This window comes from Aythya ferina (assembly GCF_964211825.1).
Source record: "Aythya ferina genome assembly, chromosome: 25".
Lineage (NCBI taxonomy): Eukaryota > Metazoa > Chordata > Aves > Anseriformes > Anatidae > Aythya > Aythya ferina.
This window is the reverse complement of record NC_140323.1, coordinates 854,433-876,139: the sequence shown is the minus strand read 5'-3', so window position 1 is coordinate 876,139 and position 21,707 is coordinate 854,433. Positions and strand designations below refer to the sequence as shown.

The following is a 21,707-nucleotide window of genomic DNA, read 5'->3' as shown; positions in this document are numbered from 1 at the left end:
AGCGCCATTTGCAGCGCCCTGCGAGAAGGTTTGAGCATGAACAACGACCGAGGAAGCATCCCAGCACGCCAGTCTCGCTTATCCCGTGAGCCTTTTATTTACAAAACGGTTTTGCTATAAATACTGTCGTTGTCAAAGTCTTGTCTGCATGCTAGGAAATGAACCTTAGCAAAAAATTAGCAAAAAAAATAAAAATAAAAAAATAAAAAAAGTGGTTTAAAAAAATACAAGTGGGTCTTTGGAGGATGTGCAAACAGGGCCTTTTCTATAGAATCATTTTCCTAGTGGAAAGAAACGTTTATTGAATGTTAAAAGCCTCACTTTAAGAACTGCAAAAATGTTTTCAGTACTAAAAAAAAATATAAGAAACATGTAGGCACTAAAATGACAGGGAGCTGAATTCGAAGTAGATTTGCTTCTCCTGGTGCTTCACAAAGAAATTCTTGATTATGAAGTAAGAAACTTGATTTCGTATTGCCTTACTGCACTCAAAACTTCATCACTGACGGTGTCAGGAGCTAGCAGTAGCTGTCCCTTCTCACGGACCAGTTTTACGCTCCTGGCAGGATGGTCCCTGTTCTTCATCTCCTGCATTTGTAGGATTTGGCTTATATGTCCTGAAGACATGGAAAAGAAACGAGAAAATCTATGGAATAAGCAACAATTTAACATCACGGAAAGACAGTACTAAGCCACACAAATACGTACCAAAGGTTATTACCATCACTCAGAGCTTAAAAGGAAACACCCAGTTAAGAAAAAGCTGACGATGGCTGAGGAATGCTGAGCAGCAGCTCGGCTCACTTACCCTTTTTGCTTTATACCACACTTCTTGATGGTCCAGATTACAATTACAACAATTCCTTGGGAAGCAAGCAAACAAACAGGGAAAAACAAAAATGAACAGCATATTTGGTTGGCAGTGTAAGTGAAATACAGCAGTTTGGTAAGAGACTGACAGCAAAATTCACTGCTCTGTGGCAGCCTGTCCCCACCTAGAGGCTCCTTCTCAGCCAGAACAATGCAAAATCCCTCATGTAGCTCTGAAAAATGAGCCCAGAAACCACCAAGTGTAGTGCCATGCTGACCTTTCTCTAAAGTATGATCCTCATGTATTTGGTACTTTTATAGACAGCCTGCTGTTTATTTTGTATTTTAGACACTCCGTTTTTAGTACTCAATCTCTTTTGCAGCACGGATGTTAAAAGTTTCATTAATCTCTTATATTTCAAAGTCTGCCAAAGCCTTTTAAACCAATGTCATCAATTAAGGAGTGCCAGGATGTACAATTTTTGGTTGGCTTCTTACATCAGCCTCTTTGGCTTTCATTTCATCCACAATTAACATAATGTTTTCTACCAAAACAAAGACAATTCATCCATAATGCTTGTGGTGCTGCTGCATTATCCAGCAGCAGAGAAACCCAGGAATCCTGTCCGGAGACACTCAGCACAAGGAGCTGTAAAATGAAGAGGCCAACAACACCGCCTCCAGATGTTTAGCAGTAAATAACAGCTTTGCATTAGGGAAGTATATTTTCAATTGTAAATTACTCACCAATGATGCAAGGGATGATGATAAGTGCTAGAGAAGAAAATAATGAAACTGGTATTAAAAAAAATGAAACCCATGATGCTGATAAACAAAGAGGAAAACTCCTTAATCTATGCTTGCACAACGGTGTTATTCAAATCCACATAACCATAGCACTGCTGAGAAGCAATCTAAAGCAATCATCGTCGATTAGTAAACATGTTGTGATGCTCTTCTTGAGCCCCTCACCCCATCTTTCCCCACTGCCAGAGCTGAGGTCCGTTGCTCCAAGCTGTTCCCCGCCCAGCAACATCCAAACATAGGCAAGGTAACGCCAGCAGATTCTGCTGAGATGCTCAGAGGGATGCCAGCGAGCTAACCTGTGCAAACCCCTCAGAAACTGGAAGATGGGCCCACCAAAAGGGTTGAGAAAGACACAATGAAAGCAGAAAACCAACAGTGCATGGAGTCAGGGCTGCCCAACATGGGTGTAATTCTAGCAACTACAGGGGTTGCAATGCAGGAAGCCTTCCCTGAGCCCTTACGTAGGATGTAGCGATACTCTGATGTCTTCTCTTCCAACGGTTTGGGTGCGTCTGTCACTGCTGTAGCGCCAACGGTAGAGGTCGAAGGTAAAGGAGAAACACCTAAAAGAGGGGGAGTGAGAGAGCGGTCGTGGGGTCTAGCTGCCCAGCACGGTAAAACCACCACACAGTCACAATTGTATTTTACGTAATATTCCATTTATACAAAACATATGTAAGACTGCAGCGAGCATCCTCCAGCAGGGCTCAGCCCTGCACTCGGGAAGTGCCCTGCAGGAGGCACCACCAATGCTGCTAGGTATGCCCTATGTTTTTACTCCTGGTGTCTACTTTTCACCTGACTTAATTCGCTACAACCAACACAGAGTTCAGTGGTTTTTAATAGGCCTATTCGATGTTTCCAGTCAAGCCCTGGATAAGCTCACTTACCCTGGATACGGTGACAAGTTGGAAGCGGAGTCCAGGCAACTCTATCGTCGTGTATGTAACACCGGATGGAGGGTGGCCCTGGCGTTAGCTCGTACCTAAGATGCAAAAGGCACATCCCCAGCTCAGTCTGCTGTCACCAGCCAAGAACTTGTCACCCCAGAGGGGTGCCACGGACTCGACAGGCAGAGCCCCATGTCCTGTGCCGCACGCTGGGGTGTGGGCCAGCCAGCACAGCAGCCTGCTTCCACTCACCCATCGTCACAAATAACATCTGCCTTTGAGCCAAACAGGTAATCTGTTGTAACAAGTGTACCATGCTCTGGAATTTTTGGAGGACCACAAGTTTCCCCTAAAAAAGAAGACTGTCCTTAGGATGCTGCAAGGACAGGAAAGCAAACAAGCCAACCACTGACATGCTTTTCACAACAATGCAGCAATGTCAAACTGGGCATCTGATGATAAACATCATTTAAAAAAGCCATTCTAGAATATAAATCTGAGGTGGAACTCCAAACGCAGAGCTAAGGGTGTACAATGCTGGAGAAAAAGCAGCTGATGCAGGGACACTCACTTTCACATAACTCGGGAACCTCTGACCACGTTAAATTTTCAAGACAAGTGCTGGTAGGAAGCTCGTCAGTGCTGTTCTTGTAGCCTGGGTTACAAACGTAGCTCACCGTGACACCAACAGCATAAAAATTCTTGGTTTCATCTTCCACTGATACTTTTGCGAAACTCACACGAGGTGGGCTTAAACAGCTGCCTAGTGATCACAAGGACAATTGAAATGGACAGTTCCAAAGCAAAAATGACAGTATGCTGCACTCAGATACGTATAACCATAAATACAAGTCGTAATAAGCAAGCCTCCCTCACAATACTAATATTACAAATATTTTTAATAAGATGATTGATAATTTCTATAGCTGTAATAGAAAAGATTTCTAATGGTAAACGTTGCCCTCCTAGAACTGCGCCCGAGGTGAGCGCTGTCAGCCTGGCCACTTCCACAGCCCAGGGAAGTCAGGAAGAAGGGACAGGGAAAGGTTCTGACAAACAACTTGCTCACGCCTCACCCCTGATGAGGAAACCCCCTGAACAGCAATTGCTAAAGCAGCAAATGCTTTCGCAAGCAGCCCGCATCTCCGAGCAACTTCAGAGAAAGTGCACTACTCACGATCACAAAACTCCGGGAGGACGGACCAGAGGGCGTTCTCCAGGCACTGTATTGTGTCAGACTTCAAGGGGACCTTAGCAAAGCCTAGCACGCATCGGTATGTTATTTTGGTTCCGATGGGGAAGCTTTGCTGATCTTTGGAGTCCTCTGGAGGCTCTGCCCCGGGTAGCTGGGGCAGCGGCCCGCAGTCCCCTGCAACAAAACGAAGGGATTCAGGAGGGTCCTGCTGCCTTCGGGAGCAGCCTGGCAGGGCACAGGGCAGAGGACAGACAAACAGCCACAGGCACAGACACACAAACGGGTACAGGCACAGGGACACGGACACACACACATACACGGGTACAGGCAGACAGATATGGGTACAGACACACAGACACAGCTACAGACAGACAGACAGACAGCCACAACCCCCCAGGTACAGACAGACACTCAGACCCCCCCGGCGTACCCCCCCGCCCTCCCGCGTCTTCCCCAAGCCGGAGCTCACCGCGGGCCGCAGGCACCAGCACCACCAGTACCACCAGTACACCCAGCACCACCAGCAGCCAGCGGCACCGCCCGGAGCCCATCGCTGCCGAGGGGCGCCCGGCTCCGGCCCCTCCCGGCCCCGGGATGCTGCCGGGGGCTCCTCGCCTCCGCCGGGGGGGGGCCGGGACCGCCCCGGGGCGGGCAGCGCTCGCCCACGGCCACGCGTGGGCAGGCGGGGGGGTGGGTTGGGGGACACGCCCGAGTGCGGTTTGCTGGCCGGGAAGCCAAAAATGGGTTTTACTCCCCCCTCCCCGAGGCTCCCTCGGCACCAGGAGCCCCCGCCTCGGCCTCTGGGCACCTTCCAGTAAGGGCACACCTCTTCCCGCAGCTATCGCCTCCCCAGCGGGGACAAAAAATAACACACACACACAAAAACAAACAACAACACACAAACAACAAACAAACAAACAAAACCAAAGCAAACAAAATAAAACAAAAGAAAAAGAAAAAGAAAAAAGAAAAAAAAAACAACCAAAAGTGCACCCTGCAGGCTTTGTTGGCTGGGAGCCTGCAGCGTGCCCCGCAGCCGGGAGGGACAGGGCAGGATCTGATGTCCCCACCCTCAGCGGGTGCCCCCAGCCCTCACCAACAGCCCCCAGCCCCAGGCTGCTGCCGGGAGCACGGAGCAGTGCGGTGGTGGCACCTGGCCCTGCCAGCATCCCCACACCCCCGTCAGAAGGGCACCAGCCTGTCCCTGGGGACAGACCTCCATGCAAGGAGAGGGGGCTTTCCTCCAGCCCGAGGGGTGCAGGGGGGACCAGAGGGCTGTAAATCTGGAAGTCACTAATTGGGCCACTTCGATTAATGCCTATGCAAAAAACTCAACGCGGTGGGGATGCCAGAGTTCCCACTGTAACTCTCCAGTTGAACACAATCCCTTCACATGAGGCACTGTCAGGGATGGGAGCTGTTTGCCCTGGCTCGGTGTGGGGGTGTGAAAGTGGAGCTGCTTTGGGATTCCTGCCCAGGCCCTGCCCGCAGGGCTCGGGGGAAAAGTGGATGGCAACGTGCACGGAGTCTGTGCTGCCTGTCCCCAGCTGCTGGCAGCACTGCCAGCGAGGGGCCGGTGTCAGCCAGCCCAGGGCAGGGCAGCCAGCACCTTCCTGCCTCCCGCTGCCCCTCTCATCCTGAAAGCAGTGGTGTTTCCACTGAGCATCTCGGTTATCTTCCATTATCTTTACTTTCTTTTTCACATTATTACTCTTATCAATGCAATTTAAGCTCCATCAAAGGCATTCCGCGACGAGGCCAAGAGGTGTTTTCTTAAGCGAGGAGCCAAGCAGCCGGATGGCGGGTGGCTTTGCAGTACGTGCTGGTGAGTGTTGATGCTACACGGAGATGACTTGGCCACTGGTCGCCTGCGGTGTGAATGGGAACGGTGGGTGTAGAAGGTAAAAGGATGTTGCCAACAGGAAAAAAATGCTTTCAATGCTGGGAATTCTCTCCTAACAGATTACAGCCGTGACCTCAGTGCAAGATAAAGTGTTAAGAAGTATTTGGCAAGGAGTTGCTATCTCAGACAGACTCCCCGGGGAGCAGCCTGGCTCACGTACCCATCAGAAGCACAAACCACTGCAGTTTTAACTCAGAAAAATGCCCCTTGCTCACAGAGCTCAGATCAACCCCTTGAACCGGCTGTGTTCCTACCTGAGGCTGTGCCCGCATCCAGCAGAAGCAGGAGGAGCCTGTCCCTGCTGAGACCAGGCTCACACCAGCCCTGTCCCTCTGCAGCTCTGCCTCGTGCAGCCGCAGCACCCGGCCGAGCATCGGGATGTCCCAGCCAGGAGCTGCCCCAGGTGCTCACACAGATGGCAGCTGAGCCCTGTGATAGCAGAACGGCCTCTGCTCAGCTGCAGCCAGCTCGCTTTATCTCGCTCTGACATCCCCTCCCTGTAGGACAGAAATCGGGCCAAGCAGATGGCAAAGGCCGAAGTGAAAGCACGCAGTGGTGAGCGCGGCTGCTGCCGTGCCATGCACCGATGCTGCCAGAGGCTGAAGCACGACCAGGCTCTGGCTGGAACCAGACAGAAAAAGCATGCGTGGGACTGCAAGCACCTCTCCTGGCCTCCCACATCAGCATCCCCTCTGCCCCCACTCCTCCAGGGTCAGGGCAGCCAGGCTCCTTGCCACGGCTCCCCCAGGGCCCTGCAGGGCTCAGGTCTGGGGCTGGCAGGTGGGGTTCAGACAGGTTCACATCCCTCCAGACCGCTCCCCTTTCTTTTCCAGACCACCTGCTGGAAGTGCTCATATTCCCAAGTGCTACTGCACGGAGTGTTTTTCTTTCTTTCTTAAACTAAACTTGCATAAGAGGTCATTTAGAAAATAAATATGGAAGAGTGCTTATAAGGAACCGATTTCACAGCAGACCTGAATAAAGTCACATTGTTGATACCCCTAAAAGCCAACACCTTCCTAAACAGAGCATAGGATGAAGAAAAGGAGCAGGAGGCAGTTGAATTCACAGGCGATCCTTTGGAAACTATTGCCGTTTATTATTAAATGTAAATAAAGACCCAGGAAGCCACCTAAACATAAGGCAATTAATGTACTGCATAGACAGACCTAAGATAATAGTCAACTAACAACATAAAACGGACGATTCTGGTGTCTCTGTTGCAGTATGACAACACTTGAGAGCACATTTAACAGCCGTATGCGTCCCTGCACAGCCAACCTGCTGAGCCTGCAGCAGGGCTGAGCTGCAGACCCTTTGTGGCTGTTGCCTTACATGCAGTCCCAAGAGAAATACCAGCGGCAAAGAACCAGTATTTATGTTTGAGACAAAAAGACTTTTGCTAAAGACAGTGCTAACAGTACTGAAGATCTAAAGATCGACGTTCAGTTTAATGTGTCAAGATTTCCTAACAGAAATGAGCACACAGCTTTGCAGGACAAGGAGGTCAGGATTTCGGTTTCGGCAGAACCCTGCTGACAGCTAGCAGGGGCGTATCTGCAGCTGAACCACTGCTACAGCCACAAAATCCTGGGAGTTAAGGCAGCAGCTCAGCCCAGCAGAGATGTTTGGGTCTCCTTTACAGCCTAACTGGGTGTTTCTGTGTTTATGGTGATTGCTCTGGCAGCAGGGCTGTGCTGCAAGTGAGAAAGGAAATATGCGGTTGTGGAAACTCCTACTGTAACCGATTGTGACACTGCGGAACCGTGAGCAAAATTCTGCAGAAAGGTTGAAGGGGGTTGGAAAATGACACAGCCTCGCCCTGAGCCTGAGCAAAGGCTGGTTAGATCAGGATCTAGGGACTCCTAACTGGATTCGTGATATTAGAAGGAAACTAGCGAAAGAGAAAAACTCAGATGGGAAAAGCAGCTATGGGAATTGACCAACTCTTGTACAAGCAATTTTCATGGAGTTTCTTGGAATGTTAAAACGTATCACAATTTAGAAAAACACATTTTGTACGCGTACCTAAGACATGTCTGAAATAGCTTATTCTTTGTTTTAAACCAAAGTGAAGGAGTCCTAATGAGTACAACCACTGCAGCAGGCACTCTGAGAACACGGTGATGGATTTGCATGGCTTGCACTTAGCAGGGTTATTTTCTTTCAAAACGAAAACAATATATTTAGACAGTGGCATCCCATTGAACTGCCTGTGGTTTATGTCTGCAGTGAGGCATCAGGAAGAGCAGCATGAGAAAGTTGTCTGTGCAACCATGCAAACAAGGTGCAAACGCCTGCTGGCAGGGGATTTCTGCCTTGGGTGTCCCTTTGTCACCGTGTCACCGGAGGAGAGAAGCCACATCCCACAAAGTGCTCCAAAGCTGCAGGAAAATCTTTCTGTGCTCTTGCCATCGTGCTTCCCATGGGCCATGTGCGCAGCCTGAGGGAAGGAAACGCTCACATGAAGGCTGGCCTGGCTGGAGGTGCAAGGAGAGTTGAGCTTTAAGCTTTCTGCCTGGTGACTCTTGCCCAGAACATTAAAGAACACCGAAGCCACCTTTAGAAAAGCCAAAGCAAACCCCTCCCTTGAACATCAGAGGCTGTTCGCAGGCTTTGTGCCACTTTCCCTGTCTCACCACTTGCTCCTGCCTGCTGGCCCCGACAGGCTGACTGCAGAGGGCTCCTGTTTTGGGGCAGGAGGGCCGAGCTCCTGAAGCACAAAGCAAAGCAGCGTTTCCCACATTGCAGCCAGGTTTAGAGCGTATGTCAAGCTGCTGCTTTTACACAATATCCTGGAGAAGTGCCAAGAGTGACAAAACAGTAGAAAAAAGGAAAACCAACAGGAAGAGGTTTTTAGATCTCTCTTCCCTCTGAAGGCATATGATAGAACAACGTAGACATTTTTAGGAAATAAACAGGACAAAGCTTGCCCCTTTCGTTCCTCGTTGCATTATTTAGGAGGCTTTCAGCCTTTTTTTTTTGGTTACAAGGCCCCAGTGCCCCCAAACTTCCTCTCTGTTAAGGGCTCCAGAGCCCTTCTTTGGATCTCTGTCCTCTGCGAGTACCCAGCCATGCAGCCCAGTTCCCCATGTTAGCCCAATAGGTCAGCTCCCTGTTTAGCAGTCTAGGCAAATACACCGAGGTTTTGGTCAAAGCTAGCCACCAGCCTGGCGATGCTAACAGGATGGAGCAGCACTGCATGGAAAAACGAACAAACAAACCACCTTTGGGAAATGACACAGCAAGGTGCAGATCCCTCCTGGCCATGCTGTGCCAGCACAGGGGAAATTTCCACACCCAGGCTTCACCAACCACCTTGCCACGTTCCTGTAGCAGCCCCAGCATGTGTGGGGCCATGCACAAAATCCCTGCAATGGGGACAGATTTTCCTTTTTTTTGACCCCAGGGACACAGCTCCAGCATGGCCCAAGTTCACACTGAACAAAGGCTTCTCATCGCACCGCTGGCTGTGCAGGAAGCCCTCCTGTATGGCTGTGTCATTCCCAATTCTGTGCTCACGGCTCCCACCCTGGCACTGCTTCCAACACAGCCGACACTCACCCTTTTTACAGGTAAACTCCTTTGCAACGAATGGGAAATCTGTGGTAGCAGCACTTCTGCCACGTCCGGGTTCTCCTGGCTGCCCACGACCGTGCTGGCGTGGAACAAGGTAAGCGTTAGCTGGCTGCTAACGGGGACAGAAAACCCAGCACTCCTCAGGCTACACCGTATAGCACGGCTGGTTTTCAATACGACAAAAAAACAGGTCAAGCAAAATCTCAAAATCTCTAACAGCAGGGCAAGGAAACGACTGACGCATGAGAATACATCGCAAACAAAACAAAGCTTCTTTAGGAGAAGGTCGGTGCAGTCAGACCTGAACTTTGAACCTGGTGCCCAACCAGTAAAAATACAAATTACCCCAAGAAAACTTAGAGAAGATGCCAAGAAGACAAATAAAACACTCACTTCCACAAAGTGCTGCAACTTTAGACCACTTTATGCTTTCAAAGCAGCCAGCTTGGGGGAGAATGCCAGAGATCCCCATGTACTTTGGAGGACACAGTGGTCCTCGGCTGGTTCCAGGAGAGTAGTAGCTTTGGGTTTTGTAAAAAGGCACAACAAATCTGAATGCTGAGGTAGCACAGCTCCCTACCACGGAAGAGAAACATGGGAAAGAGTGAAAGCTCCAGATATGGGATTGAAAATAAACTCTGAGCCCTATGAATGAGCTCCCCCGAACTCCTGACGAGTCTCAGGAGACGTGCTGGACTCACCTCGTGGCCAGGAGAAGGAAGCAGAATGGGAGAAGGAGTTGCTGCTTTGGAGTGACTCCTTATAAAGGCTGATTTTCATTTCCTTTGTGAAAACCTTTTTATCTGTTTGGATGCCATTTCCCTGGAAATCTGAAAAGAATGAAGATCACAGCATGAAACTCCTTGAATGGCTTTTTCATAGAAATGTCATAAAGGGGCAAGTTAAGTCTGGAAATGTGGGGCTTAATTCAACGCAGAGTCATCTCAACTCACTTTGGGGCGGAGTGCTCTTTTCCACTTCTTTTGCTCCAAGTTTGACAAATGTGCTTTTCTCTGTAGTAAAAAGAATAAGTATTGGTAAAAGCTCTCCATTCCAGGCCGTCCACTCCCTACTCACTTAGCAGCACTGCATTTTTTCTTTTTCAAGTTGCAATACGACTCCCAATTGACACATCTTACACTAAGCAATCAGGGTATGTTTAACTGGTGTATACTGAATACTGAACTCATATTACAAGTCCTAAACTCCAGGGAAAGTCACCTTTACATTTAGGCGCTGCTCCACTCCAGACCCCATTTGTTTTGTCTGTACTTGTACAGTGGATGCTTGCTTTTCCGATGAGTTGGAAGCCAGAGTCACAGCCGTAAGTTACTGTTGAGTTGTAAGCAAATTTTTCTACACCTTCACCATCGTGCTTCCCGTTGCTAATTGGAGGAGGTGAAGAGCAGGTAATTACTGCATGAAAGAAGGTCGACATGAGTGTTGCTAAAAGCAATGGAAATGCAAAGCGTTTCTTAAGAGTTCACCTAAGATTTTTGGAGAAAATAAACCTTTTGGATGAGTGAAGATGGGTCACTAGCACTACCTTCTGTTCTGATCATCTCTTTTGTTTCTGAAGTGTTTCTTCTGTCAGTTCCTTCTCCCTCTCTCTTCCCATGTCACAGAAATAAACAGGCAGCTTGTCATGGGCTAGAGCCCTAGAAATCTCATTCCATCACCCTCACTGCTAATCGTAGCTCATGAGAAAATATTTTGATTTTGTGGAAACAAAACTGCTGAAATGCAGTGTCAGCAGCAAAATGGATATTTCTCAGCTGCAGTGTGGGTGACAGATCTGCCACATAATACAAAGACAAACACCCATGAAGGCAGGCTTGTACTAGAATCAGTCTTACATTCACAGGTTGGAAGTTTACTCCACTCAACGTCATCTCCTTTCAGCCAACATTGGATGAAATTCCTCCCATTTAGTTTGTACCTGAGTGAAAACACAACAAGAGAGAAACGTGTGTAACTACCCAGAAACTGAGAGCATTTCCCCCTTAGTGCCAGTGTGACCAGGAGCAGAGAAAAGGCAGCTTTAAAGCAAGCAGACGTGCAAATACGAGCTGGGTAACAGCAGAGCTCCTTCACCTTGCTCTCTGCTAGGATCCTTGCTAATCTGCTTGTAGGTGACTCAATGCAGAGCGCTCCTCCCAGTGCAAAGAAAGGAGAAACCATGGCCAGCGTCCCGAGGTGAGCACAGGGAAGGTCGGGCAGGGCTGTGGGCAGGCGTGGATCCCCACTCGGATGCACTGGGCTGGGATTTGTTAGACCAGGGAAGCCTGAAGCCTGCTCAGCCCCTGCCTGCTCATGGCAGAGCTGTTGCCGAGGGTAGCTGGATCTGCTGAAATCCTTGCCACTAGCAGTGGCACCTCCTCATCTGCACATTGCTTTGGGGTTATAAGGCTGTAGCTGTTTTGCTAGAGTGTTGCCAGAAAAGCAGAACCTGCTCAGCTCATCTCTGCAAATATTCAAATGCATCCTCTGCGCACAGCAGGGACAGGTGGGGAGCAATGTGAACCCACAGTTCACTACAGCGGCTTCTGGATTTGCTTGCTGGAAGGTGAGACATCTTTTCCTGACAGCACTGACACCTTCCCAGATCTCTGAATTTTCAGAATGCAAGGGTGTAATTCATCATTTGGATACAAGTGGTGACATCTGATAGTGCTTCAAGGAATAACACTATCCCTCCACCCTGATGGGTATTTCCAAAGATGAACAGAAGGGTGGAACGTGCTGTCATTTCTCCGAAGTCCACTCTAAGGGAGTATTTGGAGAAAAATCTCTACTGTAATTGAAACAGCTGCACAGAGGGATGGAACAAGCCAGACGGTGACAGCAAGCTCTTGCTAGGGAGGAAAGCCCTAGCTTTTCCAGCCCTAGCTGAGTACTAGTCAAGGGTTTGGGAGCTTAATTTTGCAAGTCTGCAAACAGTGCGTGTGTGCCCTGATTGGGAGCAGGCAGAAAGCATGACTCAGAGCACTGACTAATGGAAACTGTGTTTCACTGCAGTGTTCTAGCTGAAAATCCAATAAGTTTTAAAATTCATACATAACCCCTTCTTGTTCAATATATCATGAATATGTTAAGTTGAAGTATTTCAAGTAGCCTGTTTTGAAGTCTGTAGGTACGAACTGATGCCACAAGTAGTCCTGTTGGGACAGACAGCCTGGGGCAGTTGAATTTCCCCTGGATGACACCTGAAGGAACAGGCTGCCATAAACTCAGCTCCCCACCCCTGTGCTCTCATTCCTTCCCAGCACAAAGCTCGAACTGAAGGGAAAAGCACTCAGCTCTCCGCTTGGAGCAGCGCTGCACCACGGTTAGATTGCAAAAGAGCACCCAGCAGGTTCATTGCCCGAGCCCTGAGCATGTTACAAGATGTTACACATCTTATGTGTAAGAGCAGAGCCTGCAACCCAGCATCAGCACCCCGGGACTCACCCTTCATCGCAGACCACGCTCGCTCTGGCACCGAACAGAAAGTCCGTCAGGGCGAGGGTCCTGCCCCTGGGCAGCACCGGTGGCTGCCCACAGGACTTCCCTGCAGGGGAGCAAGGCCAAAGTGAGCGGCCACGGCTGCTGCCATGACGAGGAATGCTAACGGGGATAGACTGAGAAGGTTGCACCCGGAGGGAGCCGAGCTGTGCAGCCCCAGAAGGGCTCCACGCTCACAGCCGACACCTGTAAACACTTCCCTGGACGGCAGAGAGGAATATTTGCAGGGAGATTTCCATCTCGATGCTTTGGTAGCAAGTGAAAAGTGCGTTGCTGCCACATCGTCTGTCTTAATGAGATACAGATTTCATCAGGAAATATGCTTTGTCTACATTCTGAGGTTCAAGGCTAGAAATACTCCCTGCAAACCGATGTTTGTCCTGTGCATGGGCTGTGTCCAGATGTGAACGTTATGTGAAAATGGAAACATATCTTTTCATGCCAACAGAAAATAAATAACACTCTTGATACTCTCACTGCAAAGTCTTAAAATCATAGAATCACAGACTCAGTAAGGTTGGAAAAGCCCTCCAAGATCACCTGATTCAGCCACCCCCCTACCACCGATGTCACCGCTAAACCACGTCCCTAAGCACCACGTCCAACCTTTCCCAAACACCCCCAGGGTGTTACAGGTAAATGTCTAGGAATATCCACCTGCTTTTGGGTTAAGCATGCGGCTGTTGGGGTTTATTGCAGCACACAGGCAAGGAGCAGGTGCCTGGCTGCAGGCTCCAGCCCTGGGGGCTGCTCACCGACAGGCAGGGGCAGAGGTACTCACTGCGGCACAACTCAGCAACCTCTGACCACGTCAGGTTTTCAAGACAAGTGCTGGTGGGGGAGCTTTCCGAGATGTTCTCGTAGCCGGGGTGGCAGACGTAGCTCACAGTGGACCCAATAGGAAAGAAATTTATCCTCTCGTCCACCTCGGACAGGGCAGCAAAGCGTAACCTTGTCGGGGTAGAGCAGCTCACTGGCAATCAAGGAGAGCAGGTCTGAGAGAGATGGCCAGCAAAGGGGCGTGAAAAACAGAGCTTGTAATTGCAGAAATGCTCCTGCTACGGCGCTTTTGGAGAGCTCTGCGTGTTCATCGCAGATTGCCTCTTCTCTCTTACCAGCTGCAACCCCGCTGAATGCATCCTTAGCAAAGTGCAGCTCAGGATGCTCACACTGCACAGGCAGAGCCGTCAGCAGGTCAGAAGCCGTGCGCTGCAGCCCCCCGTGAAGCCAGCCCCTGCCAGCCCAGGCTCAGCACAAACAGCGGCCCCAGGGGCTGCGGCCCCCCTTACCCCATCACCAGCAGGCACAGACCCCGCACCCATCAGCAGCAGCTAACGGAGGCGGCTTTGCACCTAAGGGTGCCATTGCAGAGCAGCTGCACAAAAGCTTTAATTAAGCAAAAGAAAGCTGAAGCTGCTTCGGAGGAAGGGATATTTACGGCCACAGGGCTCGGGCAGCTGGGACCAGCGGGACCCAGGCAGGCACTGCACCATGTCTGCCCGCCCAGGGATTTTGATGGCGCCTTCGAGGCACGTGTAGGTGACCCTGGATCCAACTGGGAAGCTGCTGGGCTGCTCGGCCACGGACGGCTTGGAGTGGGTCATATGGGGTGGGGGCCCACAGTCACCTGTGCAGGAGAAAAACCTCTTTGGGTGAGGATCCCATTCCCCATTCCCCGGCCCCAGCGAGCACCCCAGGAGGGCAGCTCTGGATTTCCCTCTGAGCAGAGGCACCGTGCTGGGCTGCATCCCTGGGAGCAGCACGGTTTGAGGGTGGTGCCATCGCCCTCCCCAGCCCCCAAACAGCGAGAGGGGAGCCGGGCAGGTCTCACTGCTCCCCACAGTGCATCCTATGTGCCCGTACTCACCGTGAGCTGCAGGTGTGCCCAGGAGCCCCAGCAAGGCCAGGAGCAGCGTGGGGCAGCCAGATCCCTGCCGCATGGTGGGAGCCCAGCAGCTCAAGGTGCTCGGGTGCTTCCCCTGCCCTGGTTCTCCAGGCTTCATCGCAGCGATTCCTGCGCTGCTCCACCAAGCACTATTGGCTCCCAGCAGCTCAGAAAAAAAATATCTGGGAGGAGATGCAACAGCAGCCAAGCCTGTGGAGCAGTGGAAACGTGTCCAGAACACACAGGGAGCTCAACCCTCCCACAGGGACGAGGGGTGCAGCCAGGGGTGGCAAACAGCAGTCACCCGGGGGGCCCAGGCAAAGCCTCCAGGTCCTCCTGCCCCACACAGGGGCTGGGGGGGGGGGGGGGGTAACTCAGCCCTTTTCTTTGTCCCAAGACTTGCATTAAGCCCTGACTAGCATGGATATACCAAAACCAAACACTACCAGGACAGAAAAGCCCTCCACGCCTGCTGTAACTAAGGCAGAAAAATGCCTGCTTAGTCATTTGCTGGCAGGTAACACAGCACAGCTCCTCCATGTCGGCGAACTGCAAAATAAAAGTGTTACCTTTTTTTCCTGTTATCTTATTATCTGATATTTTTTCCTAGCTGCCTGAGTCAGGCGCTGTGCAATTAGGACGGGCTGTGAGCGGATACATCTGTGCACTGACTAACGCTCCGAAACATCCCCTGACGTCTGTTAGGAGCACTCCGGCACGTTGCTAGAAACTCCCAGCTCCCTCCTGCTGACGCGTTTCGAGCACCGCCCGTGGCGATGCTCTACCTTTGTTTGCAGCCAGAGGTGTGCAGAGCGTGGGAGGAGCAGGGTGCAGCAGCAGGGCGCAGCATGGCTTTCCTGCTGGCACCGGGCTCTGCCCCCCGTTATCGTGTTCCCTCGCCCCACCTCGGTGAAGCACAGGATGTATGATCGAGGCACCCTTCTGTGCATGCTGTGGGAGATGCCATCTCCTCCCAGGGCATTGTGCATTGGGCTCTAGTAACCTTGAAAGCAGAGCTGGTAACTCCTAAAAGCGTGCGACTCACCAGGACGTACCGCTGCAAATCTCTTGGGCAGGAGCTGAGCACTTCCCAGCTCCCGCTGAGCCCTGCTGCCTGCCCCGTGCCCTCCCCAGACACCAAGGCTCGGCTCTCAGCCAGCAGGACTGCTTGGCCACAGCAAAACCCTGCCGGCCCTATGGCCGCTGTGAGGGATTACAAATCGCACACACATCTCCATTTTTATCGTACACCTGAACAGAAAGCCTGATTCCTTCACCACGCGGGCACAGCGAGAGGATGATCGTTTATTGAATAAGAAAAATCATTGCTGTCTGATTCGTTTCACTTAAACTTACAACATCTATTCTTAGCATTTGCTTGCAAACACAGGGATGTGGAAGATGACACCAACCCAGCTATCTGTCAAGGGCAGCACCCTGCCAGAACCTGTTGCCTCTTTTAAATCCCAGGGATAAGCAAATAGGCTTTGCAAGCCTCCTCTAACACACTTAAATATAACTGCCCTTAGCTAGACGAATACATGTAGAAGCCGTGACCTGGGTCACCAGGAAATGACGCAGTTAAATATTCACTCCCGGGCTATTTCTGGGCAGGTGAGGTGTGCTAACGCCGGGCAGTGGGCAGGGGCTGCTGGGCAGCAGCTTGCTGCAGAGCCGCCTCCAGGGGCCGGCAGCTCGGCTCTGCCAGGAATTTGCTTCCCTGGGCTCCGGTTCCACTGCCCTTGGCCTAGCACGGTTTATTCCGTGACTCAAGGAAGGTCAACATAACACCTTATTACGCTTGCTAAAATGAAAAGTGAAAATGGTTTGTTATAGAGCAAATCAAGCCTGTGGATTTAAGGAACAGAGCAAAACCCTCCCTGAGCTCTAGCACCTAGCGTGACAAAAGCAACCTCCCAAACACTATTTATTATTTCTCTGGTTCTGTGCATACAAGCATGAACTATGGAGTCACTAAGAGTCTTCTTATAGATGCTCTGACTGCGTGAACTGTGTCTAAAGGAAAGGTGATTCATTACAGTGCGTGTTACAGGATGATCTTATTTGAGAGCCCGAGTTCGACCTTTAGTTTTTGAATCTCCAGGAATAGTTTTTGTACTTCCAGCAGAGTTCTCACTTCCTCCATAGGCACACCGCACTCAAAGGCCGCTTTAATATGCCCAGCCTCTTCACAAATATCAGCCTCTCCTTGCTTCTTCTGTAAAAAAGTGGAACAAAAAGCAGAGACAGGCGTGTATGATTGCACGGCGGTGGACAGAGAGCCAAACACTGCAGCTCTGAGGCCGCGTGTCTGCCCAATTTGCCTTGCATTGCCCTAATGCAGCCTGCATCCCACATCACGGCAATAAAGCCAAAGCCTTTAAGAGGTTCATACCATAATTTTTTTATATCAGGAATCAGGCAGCACTCACCCAGAAACTCAGACCATGCCACTTACACACTTGGGCAGCGGTGTCCAGTTGCCATCAGCCAGGCACGTGGCTGTCTCGGTGTCTCCGAAAGCAGCAGGTCCTCCATCAGAGAAGTGGTACCCATGGAGGCACTCGAAAGTAACAGTCGTGTTTGCTGGGTACCACTTTTTACTGTCACGGGCGTTTTTCAGCCTTCCATTGACAACTTGCGGTTCCGGACACTGAACTGAAAATAAAGCACACAGCAGAGGGCAGCACAGCCAGGGGATCATCGTTATGTTGGTGGAAAAAAATATGAAATTAGTGAAGAATGAATCAGTGCAGGTGAACTTAAGTCTACGGAGTCACAAAACCAAACATTAAGGCAAAGTTACACCCCCAGGGTGTGCAGGAGGGGTTGACGAAGCCGTGCTGCACCCCGATGCCAAACCCACCTGGGACGCAGGAGGGCAGCGGCGGCTGCCAGGTGCTGTCGGCCGCACACCAGGTCTCAGCATCGCCAAGCAGCATGAAGCCTTTATCACAGGAGAAGCGCACGGACACCCCGTAGGGGAACGTGTGTCTCGGCGGAGCCATCCTTCCGTGCTCGACATCAGGCCTGGGGCAGCGAACCACTGCGGGCAGAGCGCGCACGGCTGCGTCAGACCAGGTGCCGCCCTGCCCCGGGACACAAAGCGGGGCTCGCCCTGAGCACTTTGGGGCACCCAACGCAGGAGAAACGGCGTCTCCTCTCCCCATGCCGACCCCAAAGTGCCGAGCTCACACCACAGCCTGCAGGGGAAGCAGGAGGAGCCGGCAGCCCTGCTCCAGGTCGCCCTGCGCACCCAGGTCCCAGCGTGACCCCATGGGGAGGCGACTCACCCCTGCACTCCGGGGCAGGGCCGCTCCACACCAGGTTCTCCCCGTCGGTGGAGGTGCAGTAGATGGACTCGTCCCCGATGAGGGACAGACCCGTGGCACAGCTGTATTTCACTTCATAGCCGTAGGGGAAGAGGTCTGATCTTGAGGCCGTGTGCTGCCCGCTGGTGATTTGAGGAGGGGGGTCACAGACTGCAAGAGGGAGGAGAAAAGAAAAGTTAAGCTGTTTTTCAGCCCGTCACCAGGTGGAGAAGTGCTGGCAGTACCAGGAGGAGCCAGGTCTCTGTATTATGCTTGGCCAGGCTCTGCTCAAAGTCTCCCAGCTCCTCGCCAGGTTCAGCCCCAGCTCTGCCGGTGCTCCCACATGGAGCAGCCACGCACCCTCACCCACCAACCCCACACCACAGCGTGGGTCTCCATCCCCTCCACTCCCTCATGATAAAAGAGCCTGCTCATAAACTGGGTCAGGGATTTTCCAGCATTATAAACCCCTGAACAGTCCTCTAAGAAAGTGGCTGCAGGCTCGTTACACAGCACCTTGATTAGAAAGCAAATACATTAAAGCCATTTAATGCTGTGACTTGGACCCCTTCTAACACAGCCTTCTCCGATCAGAGATTTCAGATTTATATCATTTTTCTAACTGCTCTTCCCCAGGAGATGCAGTCCCCAGCTCCACCCCAAGCAGACACCGCCCGGACTCACCCTTATCGCAGAACGGAATGGGGGGGCTCCATGTCCCGTCAGATCCACACTGAGCCCTCCGGCTGCCCCACAGCACGTAGCCAGGGTCACACTGAAACGCTGCCTGGCGCCCGAAGGTATACTTGGTGTCCTTCACGTTGATCTCCTGCCCGTGGCTGATGGTGGGGTTCGGGCACTGCACCACTGAGGAACACCGGCATCAGAAAGGTTCCAGGGATGGGGTCACACAGTGCTTACAGGACATATCCACACCAGGGTGTTCCCCATGGGGGTGGCTTGTTAACCCAGGGACCCTGCCAGACGTCCCCAGCCAGCCCTGGCGTGCTCAGGGACTGCAATTATGGGATAACAGCCATTTCTCTTGGAAGGCAGAGCTGTATGAACCCCGCAATTAGCTACAGATGGCACTGACGGAACGACGTTACTGTCATTGTTTGAAAGACTAAATGATTAGAATGAGATTCAGATATTTCTTTTCATCCATGCCACCCATTGAACGGCAAAATTATTATCACTGAGAGCCAAAACACTGCTATATAGCGCTGTGCCTTGTGGCACTGCACTGCTGGTGGATGTTTAGAAAATGATGGTATTCCCCATCATTAAATAGCTGCTTTGCTGGTGAGGCAAAGAAAACGGGGCACTTACTCTGGCAAAGCGTTGGGATTGAGGACCAGGTGAAATTTTTGAGACAAGTAATTGTCGGAGATACTTCAGGGATCATAGTGTACCCGTTTCTGCAGAAGTAGGTGACGGTCGAACCGACCAGGAACTCGCGCTGAGGGCTTCGGTCGGCGTAGCTGAGGGCAGGAGGCAAAGGGCAGCGACCTGGTGCCGGGGCAGGGAGGACGCTCAGAGCCACCGGGGCTCCCCAGGACCCACTGGGGATAGGGTTGAGCCCTGCCTCTGGCAGGACCCATCCCACCCCAACACACTTTTAGCAAAATAAGCTCGCAAAATGACACATAGGAGATGAATTAGGGAGAAGAGGAACCTGCACGTACCTGGGACACAGGCGGGCACCCGTGGCTGCCACCTGCCGCTGGACAGGCACCGCACGGTGCCGGTGCCCGCGGGGACGTAGCCAGCGTCGCACTCGACCATGGCCGCGCTGCCCGAGGTGAAGTTCTGCACGGGTCTCAGCCGTCCGTGTGCGATAAGTGGGACCTGACACTGAAGCTCTGCAGAGCAGAGGACAGACAAGGACTTTGTGGGGGTGTTTTTACTGATCGCAGCTGCGGTGACCTGCGGTCACTGCACTCCCACCTGGTAAACTGATCAGGGTAACAACTGCAGCAATCAAGGCAGAGAGATTAAGGGTTAACGAGCATGCCTGAGAAGCTGTCATCACCAGGACTGCAGAGGTGTAGCCCTTCCATCGCTCACAGACAACCGATCTCTATTTCTGCCTGTTCCTAACACCACTTGCTCCGGCAGCTTGGGGTATGACCACGCTGCATGCCCTGGGTGGGCGACCCTGCTGTGCTGGAGCCCTGCCTCCAGCTTTAAGGCACACAAACAACACTTAACCTCCAGCCCATGTGTCCATCACTGGCGCCCAAACAAAAACCTTCTTTGGCTACTGTACCTGCCATGAGAAACATCCTGGGGCTGGTTACAAACTGTAATAGCAGGGGAAAAATAAAGGTGGATAAACCTAGAGTTCCTTATGCACCAGCATACCTGCCCTCGATACCCTACCCAGCCTTGCACTCAGTGGAAAGTCCCCATACCTGCTTGTTTCTTCCCCAGATCTCAGCTTAGGTATCTGCACCCCAGTGGTGAGGTTTGGCTGGGGCAGGGGGTGTCTGAGAATCACCACGAGTTAAAGAAAACAGGAGCAAAGCAGTGCTCAGCTGGGGGCAGCAGCTGCACAAGGCAGAGGAGGCAGTGGGGAGCACTTGGCACAGCAGAGCAGTTTCCTATAAAGCCTGTTTTCAAAGCAAATGTCAACTTCCAGGCAGAAACTGCGAGTTATTCCTCTTCTGAGGGTCATTAGCGAGCAAACCTCCACTTCTCACGCCTGCAGCCAGCCTGTGGGATGCACGACAACAAGGGGCCAGCTGCCTTCAGGATGTCTGCAGGCTACCTCCGTGCTTACGCATCAGCCTCGCTCCTGACACTGCTCAAACTGCAAACTATGACCCTTGTAATTAAATGATACAGACTATTACTTCTTTTTGAGTCTCCCCAACTTACCTTCATCTTGAGCCTCAGAACATCAGGACATCCTCTGACCCTGGCAACAACTTCTCGGCTACCACACAGATAAGTGAGCCCCAGGCTGATGCGCTCACTGCAATAAAGTCCTGAGCTTCAGCCCGTGAAAAGCTCAGCAGACAAAGGACCTGGCCCTGGGCTACCCCGGAGACAAGCTTATAGCCCCTGAGCTGCCTTACTTTGCAAGGGTGCGGGCTGGGGGGAGCCAGACTACAGGAAAGCATTTGGGAATTTTGCGTGGCTCTTTGCGAGCATCCAGAGGTGCAACTGAGCGGAGAAATGTGCAGTTAGCAGGAGCACTGGGCTCAGGGCAGCTTTGCCAGAACATCAGAAAGAAATCAGCAGCACCTCCAGCCAGAGGCAGGTCTCCCGCTGAACTTTCCCGGCCTGATGATTCCCCATTTGACTGAAAAGCAAAGCTGAGCCATGGAAACGTTGGAATTGGGCAGGGGAGCGACACTCACCGAGACTCCCAGCGGGCTGCAGCACGAGCACGGCCACTGCCAGCAGTGGCCCCATCAAGTCGCGAAGCACCCGCATGGTGCAGGAGCTGCTGGGCGAGCACCGACTGTGCCGGGGAAGGCGAGGAGCCCCGGGGAAGGGGAAGCAGCTGTAGGAAGTCGGGGCCAGGCCAGGCAGCCACGCCAACAGCACAGTGGTGCTTCTGTCCTGCTCGGGGTGAGGGCTGCCCACCCTGCATCCTCCAGCGAGGCTGTAGTAAGGGAAGGAACGCTGCTCTGCCTTCTTCCGCGGTGGGGACAATGGGGAATAAAGCTAATTTGTGGCTAGAGCTGCTCTGCACCGTGCTGGCCTCGTTTCTGGAGCAGAAGGAGCTGCTGATGGGCATGCAGGGAAGAGCTGTGTGTTCCCTTTGCCTTTTCACCTGGACCCAGGAGGGGCAGTGGGACAGGCAGCAGAT

At 51.9% G+C, this 21,707-nt stretch overlaps 2 protein-coding genes and 1 long non-coding RNA gene across 3 annotated transcripts; 1 reads left to right on the top strand and 2 right to left on the bottom strand.

Annotated features, from left to right (window-relative positions):
* Positions 1 to 74: 74 nt before the first annotated feature.
* Positions 75 to 14,779, bottom strand: CD55 (CD55 molecule (Cromer blood group)). Its single transcript, XM_084498108.1, has 16 exons — positions 14,556 to 14,779; positions 14,127 to 14,315; positions 13,470 to 13,661; positions 12,635 to 12,734; positions 11,041 to 11,123; positions 10,406 to 10,600; positions 10,138 to 10,197; positions 9,886 to 10,014; positions 3,685 to 3,876; positions 3,079 to 3,270; positions 2,760 to 2,856; positions 2,508 to 2,602; positions 2,079 to 2,180; positions 1,558 to 1,584; positions 809 to 863; positions 75 to 617 (listed from the first exon to the last, which is right to left on the bottom strand). Exons 1-16 carry the CDS (start codon positions 14,689 to 14,691, stop codon positions 539 to 541), a joined length of 1,923 nt encoding a protein of 640 aa, XP_084354234.1. The 5' UTR covers positions 14,692 to 14,779; the 3' UTR covers positions 75 to 538.
* LOC311423734 lies at positions 5,424 to 10,711 on the top strand. Its single transcript, XR_014685835.1, has 2 exons — positions 5,424 to 5,527; positions 9,181 to 10,711. It is a non-coding gene; the product is annotated as an uncharacterized lncRNA (long non-coding RNA).
* Positions 14,780 to 15,858: 1,079 nt separating the features above from the next.
* LOC311423731 (membrane cofactor protein-like) lies at positions 15,859 to 21,454 on the bottom strand. Its single transcript, XM_084498107.1, has 8 exons — positions 21,253 to 21,454; positions 19,573 to 19,749; positions 19,217 to 19,396; positions 18,569 to 18,751; positions 17,867 to 18,055; positions 17,440 to 17,619; positions 17,032 to 17,231; positions 15,859 to 16,791 (listed from the first exon to the last, which is right to left on the bottom strand). Exons 1-8 carry the CDS (start codon positions 21,326 to 21,328, stop codon positions 16,621 to 16,623), a joined length of 1,356 nt encoding a protein of 451 aa, XP_084354233.1. The 5' UTR covers positions 21,329 to 21,454; the 3' UTR covers positions 15,859 to 16,620.
* Between the last annotated feature and the right edge of the window lie 253 nt (positions 21,455 to 21,707).